The following is a 20,380-nucleotide window of genomic DNA, read 5'->3' as shown; positions in this document are numbered from 1 at the left end:
CTTTAATTGTGGATGAATGGCAGAAGGCTACCAAATCATTAGAGCAAGGAATTTAATGTAACTGATTGTGGTGCAACATAGAAGAGGGCAAGAGGCGTAATCTCCACACCAGTCCAATTTGGCCTCTATATGAGAGATGTATAATATAGACGTTTAATATCCAGTGGGTTCGGAAAGTAGTCAGAAGCCTTGACTTTTTCCACATTTTGTTACTTACAGCCTTATTTTTAAATGTATTCAATTATATTTTCTACCTCATCAATCTACACACAATACCCCATAATGACAAAGCTAAAACAGGATTTTAGAAATGTTATCAAAATAATAAAAAAACAACAACTGAAATATCTCATTTGTGACTCATTTCAGGAAACTAGGCACGTCACGACTTGTCACGCCCTGACCTTAGTTATCTTTGTTTTCTTTATTATTTTGGTTAGGTCAGGGTGTGACGAGGGTGGTATGTGTGTTTTTTCCTTGTCTAGGGTTTTTGTAATTCTATTGGGTTTTGGAATGTCTAGGTATTTGTAGGTCTATGGTGGCCTGAATTGGTTCCCAATCAGAGACAGCTGTTTATCGTTGTCTCTGATTGGGGATCCTATTTAGGTTGCCATTTTCCATTTTGGTTTTGTGGGTTATTGTCTATGTGTAGTTATTGTCTATGTGTAGTTATTGTCTATGTGTAGTTATTGTCTATATGTAGTTATTGTCTATATGTAGTTATTGTCTATGTGTAGTTATTGTATATGTGTAGCATGTCAGCACTTGGTTTATCATAGAGTTTTGTTGTTTTGTTAGTTTGTTTAAGTGTTCTTCGTTAATTAAAGAAGAATGTATTCTTATCACACTGCGCTTTGGTCTCATCGTTACGACGAACGTGACATGACTTCACAGAAGCACCATTTCAACGTAAACTTTTTTTTAAATGTAAAATGAGTTTTTTGGCAGAAATGCCTTCTGGAAAATATGAACTATCATGTTCCTTAATAACAAACTTGTAAATACGAGAAAAAAAAGGTTAAATTAAGAACCTAGATGGGTTAGCCACAGAAACACGAGCCTAGATGGGTTAGCTACAGAAAAAGACAGCAGCCTTCCCGCTAGCCATGATTGGCTGAGATAATGAGTGGGCTGGACATGCGAGAGATGAGTTTGGATTGGTCTGACATGTAGCACGCTCCTTTCTACAACACAGCTGGCCAGTATGTGTAAGTGATCCTTTTTAACGCTGATTTTTTGAACGATTTCACGTAGTACAACTGCATAAGTGTTGCTCTTCACTTTCTGGAGGACTGAGTTTTGAAATCAGTGATTAGAGTATGATAGCTAAGGAGATAGATAAAATGATGGCGTTTGATTGCGAATATGCAGACAGAGTCGAAAAGAGAACATACCGAAGGCTGTTGTATAAAACACCTGTCTCCAGATTACATCTTCAAACTAAGGGCTACCATGACATCCGTGACAGAGTGAGAAGTGTCCATTCCATTCATGCATACGGGTAAGATAGTGTAGCTAGCTACATTTTCAGATATTACACATTTCTAGTTTCGTCAGAAAGTTGTTTTAATTTCAAGTTAAAGTGTACTGTTAGTTAGCTAGCTAACGTTAGCTGGCTGGCTAGCTATCTAATGTTACGTGTAAGATCTGTGTAGTAATAGTATTTGTATCTCAGAGCCACTTGCATTGTTAGTTATAGCCTAATGTTAGCTAGCTAACATTGAACCCGGTTGGTTAGCTCCCTGCAGATTCATGCAGGGTAGTAACATTATGAGTTGGGATTATGGTTCACTGTTTAGCTAGCTAGCTACATGTCTAAACAAAAGACTCTGCTATGCTAGTAACTATTTCAATAGAATGTTTATGATGTCACTGCGACAACTGTCGATTGCTGTAGCTGGTCAATTCTTGCTATCTACTTCGATTTCAGAGCACTCTCATCTGATTGTGCCAGAGCGCAGAGTAACTGACACATTTACGAATGCTCAACACCCGTTGAATATGGCCGGTGTCAGTAAACGTTGGAAAAAAGCGTAATTAAATTGTTGCCAGCAGCACAGTTGCAATCACCAACGCTCTGAATAACATAAAAACAGCCAAAGCAGCTCTGCTAGTGCGAGTAAAATGGTGAGCTGTTTTCTCATTTGTGTCTGGAAATAGGTAGCAAACTAGCCAACGTTAGCTTGACTGCTGTTAGATCAGAATGCTCGGATCAAACTCAGTGTGCGCTCTGAACGCTCTGAGAGAAAAACACACTGAATTTAGGAACAGACAATCTGACATCGCTCTGAGTTTACAAATGGCCAGAGCACACTCTGGCACTCCAGGTCAAATTTACAAACGGTGTGTATATACGTAGTATAAACCAGCCTTTAGTCTTAAAATCTTTGGTTGTTTAGTACATAGCCTCACATGTGAATCCTTAAAGAGATGGGTGGAGCTAAAGCTTAAGAGGGTGTGAACGATGCTGAATGGGTGTAGACAAAGAAGAGCTCTCCAGTAGGTACCAAAAGACCCATGTTCTTAAAAGAGAGGTTACAAATGTGTCAACTTTCAAAGCAGAATTACTTTCCCAAGGTTCCTCAACTGTAGTGTATGATATACAGTATGTAAATAAGGTATTTCTGTATTTTTATTTGTAATAAATGTGCAAACATAAAAAAAAAACTTTTCACTTTGTCATTATGGGGTATTGTGTGTAGATTGATGATGAGAAAACGTAATTCATAAAATTTTAGAATAGGGCTGTAAGATGACAAAATGTGGAAAAAGTCAAGATGTCTGAAAAATTTCCGAATTACCTGTACATATGTATAATACATTATTGGTAGGTAGCCTATTCCTTAACATCGAACTATCAGGAGAAGTGGCCCCTCACATTATGTTTCAAACAACGGTGACTCACTAATGCTCTCAAACACAACTGAGGTAGTAAATTGACTATTAAGTCTCATTCCAATGGTCATTTTACCTAGCCTTTTATAACCTCAGGGGCACTTTAGTATTTGCTTCCTGCATCACTAAACATATTCTGTGTTAATGCTTTTAATCTTAATGCCTGCTTGCTGATTCCTTGTTTACTGGCGAACATAGAGAAAAGTCCAAAGTAATTAACAATAATAGCCCAGAAGAGAGATTGGAGATGGAGATAGGAGTCCGGTCTCATTGATTCCTCTGTGCATCTCCTCTGTGTAATGACTTCCTGTGTGCAGTGCTGTGCTCTGAAGGAGACATCAGGCATGCTCCAATATCATCCACCATCTCAAGTAGATTAAAACCTTATTAGACCCAGGCAATCCCGAAGTGAAAAACCTGAAATTCATTACTTTCATTTATCTGCTTGCTCTGCCCTCATTTAGCCTCACATTGAAGTGTTTTACCATTTTATTTTCTAGACAACCAGGGCTAAAAGTAGAACACAAACCAATTTGACATAAACAGTTGCATTCATGAGTTTTATTAACAAATGTAAATCTAAAAATAAGGTCTGCCAAGCAAAAACCTGATAGAAAATAAATGTATAAGAATGCTGTAAGTACAGAAATTGTTGGATAAGTTGGATATTTATTTCCAACTACTCAGTGACAACTGTGTGGAGTTTGTGATATTACAGTATTGTTACAGTGGGACTACATGTGTGTCACTCTACACCTCCTGTCCTGAGTATTTCTCACTACCTTCTCTAAAAGGACACCACTAGCCGCCTAGCTAGCTTGCTATTGCTAGGCTAGCATTCCATAGGAGCAGTATAGAGAGATAAATAACATCTACAGTGCCCCTAAAAAAAAATGTGTGTATATATATATATATATATATATATATATATACTGTTTATACACATCTACAGTACCAGTCAAAAGTTTGGAGACACCTACTCATTCAAGGGTTTTTCTTTATTTTGACTATTTTCTACATGGTAGAATAATAGTGAAGACATCAAAAGATGAAAGAACACATATTGAATCAGGTAGTAACCAAAAAAGTGTTAAACACATTTTTCAAAGCAGCCACCCTTTACCTTGATGACAGCTTTGAACACTTTCTCTCAACCAGTTTCATGAGAAATGCTTTTCCAACAGTCTTGAAGGAGTTCCCACATATGCTGAGCACTTGTTGTATGCTTTTCCTTCACTCTACGGTCCAACTCATCACAAACCATCTCAATTGGATTGAGGTCGGGTGATTGTGGAGGCCAGGTCATCTGATGCAGCACTCCATCACTCTCCTTGGTCAAATAGCCCTTATACAGCCTGGAGGTGTGTTTGGGTCATTGTCCTGTTGAAAAACAAATGATAGTCCCACTAAGCGCAAACCAGATGGGATGGCGTATTGCTGTGGTTGCCAAGCTGGTTAAGTGTGCCTTGAATTCTAAATAAATCACTGACAGTGTCTCCAGCAAAGCATCCACACACCATTACACCTCCTCCTCCATGTTTCACGTTGGGAAACACACATGCGGAGATCATCTGTTCACCTACTCTGCATCTCACAAAGACAAGGCGTTTGCAACCAAAAATCTCAAATTTGGACTCATCAGACCAAAGGACAAATTTCCACCGGTCTAATGTCCATTGTTCGTGTTTCTTGGCCCAAGCAAATCTCTTCTTATTATTGGTGTCCTTTAGTAGTGGTTTCTTTGCAGCAATTCAACCATGAAGGCCTGATTCACGCAGTCTCCTCTGAACTAGAGGTCGACCGATTAATCGGAATGGCCGATTAATTAGGGCCGATTTCAAGTTTTCATAACAATCGGAAATCTGTATTTTTGGACACCGATTTGGCCGAATTTTATTTATTATTGTTATTTTTTTACACCTTTATTTAACTAGGCAAGTCAGTTAAGAACACATTCTTATTTTCAATGACGGCCTAGGAACGGTAGGTTAACTGCCTTGTTCAGGGGCAGAACAACAGATTTTTACCTTGTCTGCTCCGGGATTCAATCTTGCAACCAGTTAACTAGTCCAACGCTCTAACCACCAGCCTCACATTGCACTCCACGAGGAGCCTGCCTGTTACGTGAATGCAGTAAGAAGCCAAGGTAAGTTGCTAGCTAGCATTAAACGCATCTTATAAAAAAACAATCAATCAATCATAATCACTAGTTAACTACACATGGTTGATGATATTACTAGTTTATCTAGCGTGTCCTGCGTTGCATATAATAGATGCAGTGCGCATTCGCAGAAAAAGGACTGTCGTTGTTCCAACGTGTACCTAACCATAAACATCAATGCCTTTCTTAAAATCAATACACAAGTATATATTTTTAAACCTGCATATTTAGTTAATATTGCCTGCCAACATGAATTTCTTTTAACTAGGTAAATTGTGTCACTTCCCTGGCAACAGAGTCAGGGTATATGCAGCAGTTTGGGCCGCCTGGCTCGTTGCAAACTGTGTGAAGGCTATTTCTTCCTAACAAAGACAGCCAACTTTGCCAAACAGGGGATGACTTAACAAAAGCGCATTCGCGAAAAAAGCCCAATCGTTGAACGACTGTAACTAACCATAAACATCAATGCCTTTCTTAAAATCAATACACAGAAGTATATATTTCTAAACCTGCATATTTAGCTAAAAGACATCCAGGTTCACAGGCAATATTAACCAGGTGAAATTGTGTCACTTCTCTTGCGTTCATTGCACGCAGAGACAAGGTATATGCAACAGTTTGGGCCGACTGGCTTGTTGCGAACTAATTTGGCAGAATTTTACATAATTATGACATAACATTGAAGGTTGTACAATGTAACAGCAATATTTAGACTTAGGGATGCCACCCGTTAGATAAAATACGGAACAGTTCCGTATTTCACGGAAAGGATAAACGTTTTGTTTTCAAAATGATAGTTTCTGGATTTGACAATATTAATGACCTAAGGCCTAATTTCTCTGTGTTATTATGTTATAATTAAGTCTATGATTTGATATTTGATAGAGCAGTCTGACTGAGCGATGGTAGGCAGCAGCAGGCTCGTAAGCATTCATTCAAACAGCACTTTCATGTGTTTTGCCAGCAGCTCTTCACTGTGCTTCAAGCCCTGAGCTGTTTGTGACTTCAAGCCTATCAACTCCCGAGATTAGGCTGGTGTAACCGATGTGAAATGGCAAGCTAGTTAGCGGGGTGCGCGCTAATAGCGTTTCAAACGTCCCTCGCTCTGAGACTTGGAGTAGTTGTTCCCCTTGCTCTGCAAGGGCCGCAGATTTTGTGGAGCGATGGGTAACGATGCTTCGAGGGTGGCTGTTGTCGATGTGTTCCTGGTTCGAGCCCAGGTAGGGGCGAGGAGAGGGAAGGAAGCTATACTGTTACACTGGCAATACTAAAGTGCCTATAAGGTATTCCAATAGTCAAAGGTATATGAAATACAAATGGTATAGAGAGAAATAGTCCTATAAATACTACATTAACTACAACCTAAAACCTCTTACCTTGGAATATTGAAGACTCATGTTAAAAGTAACCAGCAGCTTTCATATGTTCTCATGTTCTGAGCAAGGAACTGAAACGTTAGCTTTCTTACATGGCACATATTGCACTTTTACTTTCTTCTCCAACACTTTGTTTTTGCATTATTTAAACCAATTTGAACATGTTTCATTATTTATTTGAGGCTAAATTGATTTTATTGATGTATTATATTAAGTTAAAATAAGTGTGCTCATTCAGTATTGTTGTAATTGTCATTATTACAAATAAATAAAAATTGTCAGATTAATCGGTATCGGCCTTTTTTGGTCCTCCAATAATCGGTATCGGCATTGAAAAATCATAATCGGTCGACCTCTACTCTGAACAGTTGATGTTGAGATGTGTCTGTTACTTGAACTCTGTGAAGCATTTATTTGGGCTGCAATCTGAGGTGCAGGTAACTCTAATGAACTTATCTCCTGCAGCAGAGGTAACTCTGGGTCTTCCTTTCCTGTGGCGGTCCTCATGAGGGCCAGTTTCATCATTGCGCTTGATGGTTTTTGCAACTGCACTTGAAGAAACTTGCAAAGTTATTGAAATTTTCCACATTGACTGACCTTCATGTCTTAAAGTAATGAGGGACTGTCATTTCTCTTTGCTTATTTGAGCGGTTCTTGCCATAATATGGTATTTTACCAAATACGACTATCTTCTGTATACCACCCCTACCTTGTCACAACACAACTGATTGGCTCAAACACATTAAGAAGGAAAGAAATTCCATAAATGTACTTTTAACAAGCCACACCTGTTAAAACTTCTTAGGGATCAAATTCCGTTAACGGTATCGATTTGACAACAGCCAGTGAAATTGCGAGGGCGCCAAATTCAAACAGAAATCTCATAATTTAAATTCCACAAACGTACAAGTATTAAACACCATTTTAAAGAAACTTCTTGTTAATCCAACCACAGTGTCCGATTTCAAAAAGGCTTTACAGCGAAAGCATACCATGCGATTACGTTAGGTCAGCGCCTAGTCACAAAAAAACATACAGCTATTTTCCAGCCAAAGAGAGGAGCCACAAAAAGCAGAAATAAAATTAATCATTAACCTTTGATGATCTTCATCAGATGGCACTCATAGGACTTCGTGTTACACAATACATGTGTGTTTTGTTCGATAATGTTCATATTTATATCCAAAAATCTCAGTTTACATTGGCACGTTATGTTCAGTAATGTTTTGGCTCCAAAAAATATCGGGTGAAATTGCAGAGAGCCACATAAATTTACAGAAATACTCATCATAAACTTTGATGAAAGATACAAGTGTTATACATAGGATTAAAGATACACTTCTCCTTAATGCAACCGCATTAAGATTTCAAAAAAGCTTTACGGCGAAAGCACACCATGCGAATATCTGAGTACAGCGCTCAGCCACCAAAACAAGCCATACAGATACCCGCCAAGTTGTGGAGTCAACAAAAGTCAGAAATAGCGTTATAAATATTCACTTACCTTTGATGATCTTCATCGGAATGCACTCACAGAAAACCCAGTTCCGTGGGCCTCCCGGGTGGCGCAGTGGTTAAGGGGGCTGTACTGCAGCGCCAGCTGTGCCATCAGAGTCCTGGGTTCGCGCCCAGGCTCTGTCGTAACCGGCCGCGACCGGGAGGTCCGTGGGGCGACGCACAATTGGCCTAGCGTCGCCCGGGTTAGGGAGGGCTTGGTCGGTAGGGGTGTCCTTGTCTCATCGCGCACCAGCGACTCCTGTGGCGGGCTGGGCGCAGTGTACGCTAGCCAAGGTGGCCAGGTGCACGGTGTTTCCTCCGGCGCATTGGTGCGGCTGGCTTCCGGGTTGGATGTGCGCTGTGTTAAAGAAGCAGCGGCTTGGTTGGTTGTGTATCGGAGGACGCATGACTTTCAACCTTCGTCTCTCCCGAGCCCGTACGGGAGTTGTAGCGATGAGACAAGATAGTAGCTACTACAACAATTGGATACTACGAAATTGGGGAGAAAAAGGGGTAAAATTAAAAAAAAAAAAAAAAAAAGAAAAGAAAACCCAGTTCCACAATAAATGTTTGTTTTGTTCGCTAAAGTCAGTCTTTACGCCCAAATACCTCCTTTTTGTTTGCGTGTTTAGTTCACTAATCCAAATACACAAAGCGCGGGCACTAAGTCCAGATGAAAAGTTTTAAAAAGTTACATTAAAGTTCGTAGAAACATGTCAAACGATGTATATAATCAATCTTTAGGATGTTTTATCATAAATCTTCAATAATATTCCAACCGGACAATTCCTTTGTCAATAGAAAGGAAAGAGAATGACCGTCGTGCTCACGGCCACGCGCGAGACACAACTAATGGCTTTCAGGCTGAGCAATTGTTGAAACAGCTCTTATTCGCTCCCCTTTCACAATAGAAGCCTGATACAACTTTCTAAAGACTGTTGGCATCTACTGGAAGCCTTAGGAAGTGCAATCTGACCCCATTTACACTGGATATTGGATAGGCAATCACTTGAAAAACTACAAACCTCAGATTTCCCACTTCCTGGTTGGATTTTTCTCAGGTTTTCGCCTGCTATATGAGTTCTGTTACACTCACAGACATCATTCAAACAGTTTTAGAGAATTCAGAGTGTAATATGCATATCCTAGCTTCTGGGCCTGAGTAGCAGGCAGTTTACTCTGGGCAACCTTTTCATCCGTACGTGAAAATACTCCCCCTATCCCAAAGAAGTTGGGAGTTAATCAAAGTTTATTCAAGATGACTACCTCATGAAGCTGGTTGAGAGAATGCCAAGAGTTTGCAAAGCTATCATCAAGACAAAGGCTTGCTACTTCGAGGAACCTCAAATATAAATTATATTTGGATTTGTTTAACTTTTTTTTTGGTTACTACATGATTCCATATCCGTGCTTCTACACCTGCATTGCTTGCTGTTTGGGGTTTTAGGCTGGGTTTCTGTACAGCACTTTGAGATATCAGCTGATGTACGAAGGGCTATATAAATAAATTTGATTTGATTTGATTTGATATGTTATTTCATAGTTTTGATGTCTTCACTATTATTCTACAATGTAGAAAATAATAAAAATAAAGAAAACACCTTGAATGAGTAGGTGTCAACTTTTCACTGGTACTGTACATAAAGCACGACAGTATGACAGACACTATGTCATGGGATGTCCAATGATCTTCTATGTAAAATAACCCTTACCTTCTAACGACCATTGTGCGGCTTGTGAGCGTCATAGAGCAAGACAGATGTGCGTGTTTTGTGAGAATCTCAGCTTTTCATTTTCACAAAACACGCACGTCTGTCTTGCTCTATGATGCTCACAAGCCACACGAGTCGTTAGAAGGTAAGGGTTATTTTACATAGAAGATCATTGGACATCCTCCCTTGTCTCACAAATAACACCCCTGTTATTAATCGCACACGCTAATGGTTGGTATCCGCGGAAGCAAAAGAAACAGACAAATCCAATGCAAAAAAGCAGCAGTTTATAGCTCAAACATTAAATGTTTAAAAGGGGTTTGAATCACTAAAACACGCAGGCATGGGACTCAAAAGCGTTAACTCCAAATCCAGCCTTCCCTGAAAGAAAAAACAGCTTATCCACTCATTGAGGAAAAACAGCAGAGCTACAAGAACTACTGTGTTGTTAAAGTGGATCAGTGTGAGTTGATATAGGTTTCATTCCCACCTGACTGGACCAGTGTTTTTATCTAGTGGGCGGTTTTCTTATCAAGTTGCATTGATGTGTTCATTAAAATGATCTATCATCGGATCAAAAGTGTAATGGGTCGACACAGCAAGTGGGAAGAGACTAACTGTCTATCTATGTTGTACAGAATAGATATAGAGATGTCAAACGTTCAGCCTGCTGCACAATCACTATGGAAGCTATAGTCTAGAGTGCCCTGTTAAATTGTGGTTAGGAGTATTTTTAAACTCTCTCCATGTTAAAGTAGTAAGAAATAGATGTAAAACTGTGAGTGTGATTAATCTTAAATCTAAATATTGAATCATTTTGACATTCGTTAAAAAAATGTATTAGGCTAAATTCCCCATGGTAGACAGAACGTCTTAGTACAATCACCACACAAAAATGACAGGAAAAACACATACTTTTTTACCTCAGATTGGTGGTGTTAGTATAAAAGTTTCTAATCATCACAATCTTACAAAAACAAATCAATGTCTTTGGTTTAGTACCAGTGTTTCTGTCTGTAGTGGGACTTTAAGGCCATAGTGGCAAGAAAAAATTATGTATAAATATCTCTGGGCTCACATGAATTTTCAGATTTGAGGGTTAAGCTATCATTCAAATGAAAGCCAACCCCTGTCGCTATTTAGAAACCAATGTGAGGTGTTGATTTCCTTGAAATTGTTCAGTCAAAAAGTGAGTGTTGTGATACCTTATTCGTATTGGCTGTCTGCCGTAAACATTTTTCTCACAGAGATATGAGTTAATAAATGGCTGCAACAGGCTCTCATTTATCTGCTGGTATATGTAGTATACCCAAGTCCATTGAGTTTTGCCTGTTAGAAGAGCGCAAGCGGTACATATCTATGCAGTTTTTGTTTGACCAGTTTCATTGATTTCAATACAAATATTGATGTTTGTGATTAATATGCACACGCTATTGATTACAGTAGAACAAGCTAATTAATTCCAGTCTAGAGTGGCCCCCTGGTAAAAATTGGTGCGAAAGCAGTTTACAAGGTACTAATTTACAAGTGTGATGTGTGTAGGGTAATTTTCCTTGTCTTCAACATATCACAGTTTATTTCAACATATTGATTTTGAATTTGGACATCTAAAACCGGTGTTTTGACACTGGGCTATACATCTAATATTCATGAAAACAGGAAGCAGCCACAGTATCAAGTTAAACTTATGTTTTAGAAATATAAAATATTATTTTAAGATAATAACTACTTAAATAGGTATAAACTACTGAATGAGCCAAAAAAAAGCGTGCTATAATTGTATTGATTTTCATGATATACAGTGTATGTGAAATCGTGATAATATGTTTGCCCTGCCTAATAGATACATAGTATTCTTCAGATAGGGACATATACTGTATGTCAGTGGCATATGGCAGTACAGTACTATTTTGTCTCCTCTGTGGTATATTAATGATGGGAGGGAGTCTTCTCAACAGGAGTTGTCTTGATCTCTGAACTTTAAGAGGCTTTCCTGTAAGATCAATATAAGTGGCTACCCAAGCGCAATAAAACCCACAGCAAGGCCCAGATTCATTAATTACAGACACTGATTTTAAATTCCCACTGTTAGTTGTGTGACAAATCTGTGAAAAGTAAGGACTTGACAAGAGAAGGTGGAGCTGAGCATGTTTTAATTAATGTAACTTCAGTGCTACAGGGAAGCAGATCAGTGCAAGTGTAGCACATGTGGACGTGTGAAACTCAGCCTGAAGTGTCTCGCTGACTGGTAAGACGCTTTAGGAGGGCGGTCTCGTGTGCTAGCAAGGCAGAGGTCCAAGGTTTGAGCCTCAGCGTGAGCTGAATCAGATGTCAGGATGTGGTACTGGCTAAGCAAGAAGTGTGACGTCCTTTACAGTGGTGCCGTGATCCGGATTTACAGTTACACTCAGCTCAACGCTGGGGTCACTGTTGAGTAAGTTTGATGGGTGAATGTAGCGCAGTGTGTAAATAATTCATCCTGAAGTGTCAGTGTGACGTAATTTAGACAAGGTTATGCTTTTTGCTGGTGCTAAGGTTTGATGTGTGGCATGTGGCTCAAATATAGTTCATTAATTTGTGCAATAGACATGACCCATTCTGCATGGCAACACAATCAGGGGTTGGAACCAAAACTTTCCAATCGTAGCGTTCTGAACAGAACCACAATTTTTCCGTTCCGTTCCACTGTTCCGACCAGCAAAATAAAGTTCTGAACCGGTTTGAAGCCCAAAAAAGGAGTGGTTTATATTGTTCCTTTCTGTTCCTTTTAAACCTGTGAAATCTACAGCTTTTTCCATTTAGCTCATTAAATTACTTCACCAATCAGTGTGGATAGAGCAGTTTGCCATGGAACATGCATGCTAGTTGTTTACATACGTGATGGTCAGACAAGTGTAGGGCGCGAGATGCTACTTAAACTTTGAAGGTGGGGAGAGAGCGAGGGGCAGGTAGCCTACACATGCACACACACTGGCAAAGATTATTGTGTGACCAACCTGGTCTCAGAGCATTTTGTATTATTCTGTACGTAAATATGCCCACTCCATTTAGTATATGTTACGTTTCGTATGGTATGTATGAATTTGAGGATATTCATCAACCATTTCGTATGATATCTCACAAATTACAATTCGTATTACAGTATATGTTACGAATTTACAAAATGTACAATATATTACGAATTTGCAAATGTATATTATGTTACAAATTTGCATAATGTATAGCTAGCTCGCTAACATTAGCTAGGCTAGGGGTTAGGGTTAAGTTTAGGAGTTAGGTTAAATGGTAAAGGTTAGGGAAGGATTTAAGGTTGGGCGGTATCCACATTTTCATATCGTCCTTCTCTCACCCAGGGATATATGGTATTACCGGTTTAATACACAGGGGGGCGCCAGGAAACCCAATAAAAAAGCTAATTTGGCATCTATTACCAGAATGCTAACAAAATTTACACAAGTAATAGCACATTTACATGGAGGCTGCTAGCTAAATATGCTAACAAGCCCAAACAAAAATAAATGAATTGCAAAGTCAGGCAATCAAGCTCATAAAGTTTTCATAAATAGGTAGGAGCTACTACCGAATGTCATTTTTTGTGATTTTGGACATTTCCAAGCGAATGTGAACGAGAGACATTGTTCAAACAAACTAAATTTTGACGCATACAGTACTCCAGCAGCATGTCTACACGCTGTGTCTGTGTGGAGTCTGAGTCACAGGCCTGCTCTGCTTGGAAAAGAGGGTGGAGGAGCAGACGGGCCGAGAACAAAGAGGAGAAAAAATGCATGAAAATCAAGATATAAGTGGCAGCTGGTCAAATAACTCATCCAAAGGGCTTTGCCTTCTCAAGCACGGCAGAAAGCTAACAAAATATGATGCTACGTCACCTTATTGATTCAGCCAATTACTTAGATAGCAAGTTAAACTCGGGGTCGTGTTAACACATAATTCTGCGTTTTCCACACAGGATTTTTTTTTAATGCATAGAAAATAGCTTGCTGCATTTTGTAAACACAGATCTAAAAGGCTTCTTATTGTAATTTCTGCTCAGCATCAGACTAATGTTGTGCTTCCCTTGCACTTCTAAACTCGGATGAGAATTCATGACTGAAAATTCTATCAGCAGACAGCGCTCTGACTGATGTGTAGCTACTTGCCTCCAATACGTTTCTCGTGTAGCCAGCCTATATTTCTCTGGTAAAATGCAAGATGAACCTTTTCACATGTACCAACAAATGGGTGTGATCATTCTACAGTGTTCCCTGCAGCGTACCCTCAAACCGGTGTGATTAGAAAGCTTATTTAGAACGTCCAGTTTCGATTGATGCAACCGTCAGCGTTTGAGCTGGCCACACTGTTTTTTCAAAGAAACATTTTTCACAAACACAGTACTTACAAAGTTATGTTACGTGACACCCAGAACGCATTGTAAAATGTCAACAAAAATGGTGCCACACATAGCTGGTAAATAGCTTAGTATTAGCTCATCATAATCAATACAACCTTCAAAAAAGGCGGAACACACCTTAATTCAAACTGTGTTTGAAAATAACATTTGTTAGAAAATCATTTGAAATTGACAAACTGAAAGATAGCCTATTGATAATTATGAGGCAGCGCGTGTTAACTTTCCTGTTGCGCAACAATCACATTTTGGAACAGTGAGTGCATTCTGACATCTCGTGCATAAAACAACTCATGCTGCCGTGACCGTTAATAGATATTTGGAACCCACATGTGAAAAGGTTAACTTTAAGCAAAACATTCACCGTCTTCTTGGTAAGCAACTCCAGTGTAGATTTGGCTTTGTGTTTTAGGTTATTGTACTGCTGAAAGGTGAATTCATTTCAGAGCGTCTGGTGGAAAGCAGATTGAATGTCACGTCTACTCCTGCTCCTCCCCACGGGAGTTCGACGTCGTTGGTTTACTAACCACCGGTCCTGGCAACCCTTCATTACGCATACCTGCGCCTCATCAGGCACACCTGGACCTTATCACTTCCGTGATTACTCCCCTTATATATATATATATCACTCCGTTGTTATTTCCCATCAGGCGTTATTGCTTGTGTTTCCTTGTCAGGCGTGTGTCTTGTTTTGTATCGTTCTATGTTCGTTCATATTAAACTCACTAACTGCACCTGCTTCCTGACTCCCTGCGTCGACGTTACAGAATAATGCCTCACCACATGGAAGTAGTAGTTGATCAAGGCATCTTCCAGATGGTCAACGAACAGGGAGACGTACTTCGCCAACACCACGACCAGCTGGCTCAAATGGGGGCAGCTATGGATGAGATCCTCCGTGTTCTTCAATGTCTCGACGTTGCCAAAAGGGCGTCACCTCCCTCAGGCGGAGGATTCTTTCTTATGTGTCGACCCAGCATCCCAGCCCATCCAGCAGTCCGTCCAGGTCAGCGAGGTCAGTTTGTCCCTCCCGGACAAATACGATAGGACTCCATCAAAATGCCGTGGCTTCTTAATCCAGTGCTCCCTCGATTTCTGCTCTTCAGATGGGAGCCCCCACCATCGAGAGGTCCAAGGTTGCCATGGTTATTTCCCTGCTGATTGGACGTGAGTTGGAGTGGGCTACGGCCATCTGGGAGAAAGGAGAGGAAGAGCTGGATTCGTATGAAGGGTTCATGGCTCTGTTCAGAAGGGTCTTTGACCATCCACTAGAGGGCAGAGATGGAGGTGAGCACTTACTCCACCTATGGCAGGAAGACCAGACCGCTGCGGAGTACGCCCTCATCTTCAGGACAGTGGCAGCATCCAGCGGATGGAATGAGCCAGCGCTCCGCACCCTATTCCAAAGAGGATTGCACGAGGAGATCCAGATGGAGTTGGCGTGCCAAGATAAGGGCACACTCTCTTGGACGCACTTATCGTGATGGCCATCTGTCTGGATAACCTTCTGCGGAAGCGTCGGAAACCATCATCACCGCTCTGCCTCCTTCGTTGACCAATCTGAGTCAGAGCCTGAACCCATGGAGGTAGGGGCCACGTGCCTCCCCGCGGCTGAGCGACACTGCCAGAGACTGGGGCTCTGTCCCTATTGCGGACAAGAGGGGCCACAGGTTCAGCCGTGTCCGGTATGTCCCAACCCGGGGTCCACAAGAGCAGAGGGACAGTCCCGTGATCATCCCTCTCCTGGGTTTGGCGTGAATATTCCACCATCCTCACTTTCCGCCAAACCCTTTCTAGTATCAATATCACTAGCTGGCTGTCCCTCATATATTGTATCTACTGCTCTAGTGGACTCCAGTGCCGCAGGGAATTTCATTGACCAGGCCCTTGCCTCATCACTTAACATCATCTCATACCCGCTCTTCTCTCCATTTCCGGTTCAAGCGTTGGATGGTCGAGCACTGGGATCTGGAAATGTCACACCTGGTGGTGTGAGCGGGTGGGTCCTGGAGGACAGCACCACTCACCCTCACTGTGGCACCAGGAAAGCCTACCCTTTATCATCACTGCACCTACGCACAAAGGCATCCTCATTCCTCTAGTCTCCCTACCGCTCTCCAGGTACCAGGCGGATTTCCACCGCAGTGAGGCGCCCGTGTTCCATCCTGGTGAATGTGTCCGGCTCTCCACCAGGAACTTCCCACTTTGCCTTGCCTGCAAGAAGCTGAGACCCTGGTTTGTGGGGCCTGTTCAAGGTCCTCCAGAGGGTCAATTAGGTGACATACAGATTGCAGCTCACCACTGAGTATGAGATCTCACCTTCCTTTCATGTTTCTCTCCTCAGGCCGATGGTTCCTGAACATCGAGGGAGGTTCCGCCTATGCCGTCAGATCCCTCCTAGACTCCAGACGTTGTGTGGGACGGCTCCAGTACCTGGTGGACTGGGATGGGTAAGGTCCAGAGGAGCGGTGTTGGGTCCCGGTGGACAACATTATAGATCCCAACATTATCCGACATCATCCGGCCCGCTCCTCGCCCTCAGGGCCGTCCTCCTGGAACCGTGTGTCTGTTTACAAACCACCGGTCCTGGCAACCCTTCATTACCCTGATTACTCCCCCTATATAATAGCACTCCGTCTTATTTCCCATCAGGCGTTATTGGTTGTGTTACCTTGTCAGATGTCTCTTGTTTTGTATCGTTCTATGTTCGTTCATATTAAACTCACTAACTACACCTGCTTCCTGACTCCCTGCGTCGACATTACACTGAACCAGGTTTTCCTAAAGGAATTTGCCTGTGCTTAGATCCATTACATTTCTTTTTTTGTCCTGAAAAACTGGCCAGTCCTTAACGATTACAAGAATACAGATAACATGGTGCAGCCACCACTATGCTGAGTGGTACTCAGTAATGTGTTGTATTGAATTTGCCTCAAACATAACACTTTGTATTCAGGAAAAAAAGTGAATTGCTTTGCCACATTTTTTGCAGTATTACTTTAGCGCCTTGTTGCAAACAGGATGCATGTTTTGGAACATTTTTATTCTGTGCAAGCATCCTTCTTTTCACTCTGTCAATTAGGTTAGTAACTACAATGTTCTTGCTCCATCCTCAGTTTTCTCCTATCACAGCCATTAAATTCTGTAACTTTTTTAAAGTCACCATTGGCCTCATGGTGAAATCGCTGAGTAGTTTCCTTCCACTCCGACAACTGAGTTAGGAAGGACGCCTGTATCTTTGTAGTGACTGGATGTATTAATACACCATCCAAAGTGTAACTAATAACTGCACCCTGCTCAAAGGGATATTCAATGTCTGCTTTTTTATACCCATCTACCAATAGGTGCCCTTCTTTGTGACCTCCCTGGTCTTTGTGGTTGAATCTGTGTTTGAAATTCACTGCTCAAGTGAGGGACCTTCAAGATGTGTATGCGTGGGGTACAGAGATGACGTAGTCATTCAGAAATCACGTTAAACACTATTGCACACAAATCAAATATTATTGGTCACATACACATATTTATCAGATGTTACTGTGGGTGTAGCGAAATGCTTGTGTTCCTAGCTCCAACAGTGCAGTAATATCTAACAATTCACAACAATACACACAAATCTAAAAGTGAAATAATGGAATTAAGAAATATAGAAATAATATATATATATATATATGAGTGGCATTGACTAAAATACAGTAGAATAGAATACAGTATAAACATATGAAATGAGTAAATCAGTATGTAAACATTATTAAAGTGACTAGTGATTCCATGTCTATGTATATAGGGCAGCAGCCTCTAAGGTGCAGGGTTGAGTAACAGGGTGGTAGCTGGCTAGTAATGGCTATTTAACAGTCTGATGGCCTTGAGATAGAAGCTGTTTTTCAGTGAGTTCATGCAATTTATGTGACTTGTTCAGCTAATCTTTACTCCTGAATTGATTTAGGCTTGCCATAACAAAGGGGTGGAACACTCATTGACTCAAGACATTTCAGCTTTTCATTTTTAATTAGTAAAAATTACGAAACACATAATTCCACTTTGACATTATGGGGTATTGTGTTTAGGCCAGTGACCAAAAATCTGAATTGAATCCATTTTAAATTCAGGCTGTAACACAACAACATGTGGAAAAAGTAAACGGGTGTGAATGAGAGCATCTGCTAAATAACAACATTTTTCAAATTGATACTTTCTGAAGGCACTGTACCTGAGCCTGAGGCAAGCAATCTGACAAAGCAGTTACACCTTTGCTCTGAGATTATATAAGGGCCAAGCCACTGAATAATTGGAGCAAAGTAAACTATAAAGCTAAGACACTTAATAAAGGTTGACAATGAAATGAACCAAAACATTTAAAGACATACAGTAAATCATTTTAAACGGGAAACCCCAAAATAAGAAGGAACCCAGCCTAACGTAAAAACAAACCTACAGTATAATAATCTAATACTAATAATAGACGCAGCATTTTTACCAGTACATTTGTAATAATTTATCAGGCACTGACTTGAGTGACAACCTGTGGATACTGCTGAACAAGCAGCATCATATTCTGCAGGTGCAGCAGGTGACTTACAGAGAGCACGTCTTATGAAGTTGAGAAGTTAATATTCAGTGTTAAACATTCTCTCTTACCTTTCTAAGCAATTTGAGCACTTCGACTGCTTGTTCTTGTTTCTCTTCTCGGATAAGCTTCTGTATTTCCCGGATCCATGCCACCCGTCTCACGTAGGGGTTGTGGTTGGTCTTTCGTAGCATCCCTGGAAGCTTGTCGGACTTGACCATCAGGGATGTAAACAAGAACTCCCCGCCACCCTTGCCTCCACTCCTCTCGGTTTCTCTGGAGCTGTCATGCCGCTGGCGTCTCCTCTTGGAAAATGTGGTTTCTATTTGGTCCAGACTACTCTGCCTGGTCAACTTAGAACCCATTACTTCACAGAATAATGTTTCACTTGAACAACGGCTCCTTGACACTATGTATCATTAACGTTTGGCTGAATGTAGCCATAACAGTTGCACAGTAGCCTAAACTTGGAAATTGAGTAACGCACGCATGTACTTTTATCTTTACAGTATGAAAACAAAGGGAGAAGATATGAGCAGAGGTTGATAAATGACTATATTCTCTATTATATTAAATATAGAGCATCACACCGTCAGTATTGCATAGCTTTCTATTCGTAATTCGTCTTCAAATAGTTTCCATCGTCTTCCAGTAATAACCACGCACTGCCACAGCAGAGCTCGTGCAGTAATACAATATCACACGGAGCTCGTGGTCTTTGCGTCCAATCAGAACCCGCGCTGCCTAGATCATGGTCGCGCGATTACTCTCTCTTCATACAGGTCCAAGGCTAATTTTGTTGTTTAGCTCACGACGAACTAACTCGATTTGAGAGATCGATGCTTTTACATTTTGTACACACAAAAATGCTTGGTTGTTTGGTTGACCCAACTGCTGGGTTGCAGGCTATGGGTCACTTAGTTGGGCTGTTTTCTTTAAAGACCGCTAGGTTATTGATGCTGGATTATTGAGTAGTGATGTGTCGGTCGTGAACGATTTCTTCTTTTTGAACGACTCATTTTAGTGACTGAGAGGTTTGATTCGGTTTTCCGAGGGACTCGTTCAGTCCTTTGTTTGACCTACTTGGCTGCAATGAATTCTACAGCAGGATTAATTGACAGGTTGTTTAGCAACAAACCCGATGCGTGCGCAACTATGGGTACAAAACAGACATAATTGGCTTAGATTGTTGACAATATGTAAACTATACTTCGTCGCCAATGTTTATTGAAAACATAAATTAATTTGCACAATGAGAACTTGTCTCAAATACATCCTTACAGTTGTTGGTTAGCTAGCTAGCGAATTTTTTGCCATATTATCACATACAAAACACCTCAAAATAAGACATGGTATCAAGACGAGATAAAAAAAAAACTTGCTGAAACGAGCCTCCTACGATTCCCCGTATGGCAGTTTCTTGGCATTGTTGCTACAGTAGCTATCTGGCCATCCAGAATCACAACAACACCCATTGCAGCACACTTATCATTTTCGTGATGTTGTCAAGTAACTTGTCCATGTCTATACTTGTTCCTCTGTGGAGACGTGCTCTGACGGTCAACTGTCTTGTCAGACATATCCTTCAGAAAGTATTATTCATACCCCTTGACTTATTCCACATTCTGTTGTGTTACAGCCTGAATTAAAAATGTATTCAATCTTTTTTCTCACAATACCCTATAATGACAAAGTGAAAACATGTTTTTAGACATTTTTGCAAATGTATTGAAAATGAAATACAGAAATATCTCATTTGCATAGGTATGC

At 40.8% G+C, this 20,380-nt stretch overlaps 1 protein-coding gene across 1 annotated transcript in view; it reads right to left on the bottom strand.

Annotated features, from left to right (window-relative positions):
* The window catches only part of LOC139408735 (leucine rich repeat containing 75Bb), a 57,664-nt gene extending 38,357 nt beyond the window's left edge, over positions 1 to 19,307 (bottom strand). Inside the window, exon 1 of the mRNA XM_071152990.1 lies at positions 18,682 to 19,307. Within this exon, the coding sequence (XP_071009091.1) occupies positions 18,682 to 18,975 (294 nt within the window). The 5' untranslated portion in view covers positions 18,976 to 19,307. The remainder of the gene's footprint in view (positions 1 to 18,681) is intronic.
* Between the last annotated feature and the right edge of the window lie 1,073 nt (positions 19,308 to 20,380).

The sequence above is a fragment of the Oncorhynchus clarkii genome, chromosome 5 (genome assembly GCF_045791955.1).
Source record: "Oncorhynchus clarkii lewisi isolate Uvic-CL-2024 chromosome 5, UVic_Ocla_1.0, whole genome shotgun sequence".
NCBI lineage: Eukaryota > Metazoa > Chordata > Actinopteri > Salmoniformes > Salmonidae > Oncorhynchus > Oncorhynchus clarkii.
The sequence above is the reverse complement of the archived record's forward strand: the minus strand, read 5'-3'. Positions and strand labels throughout refer to the sequence as shown.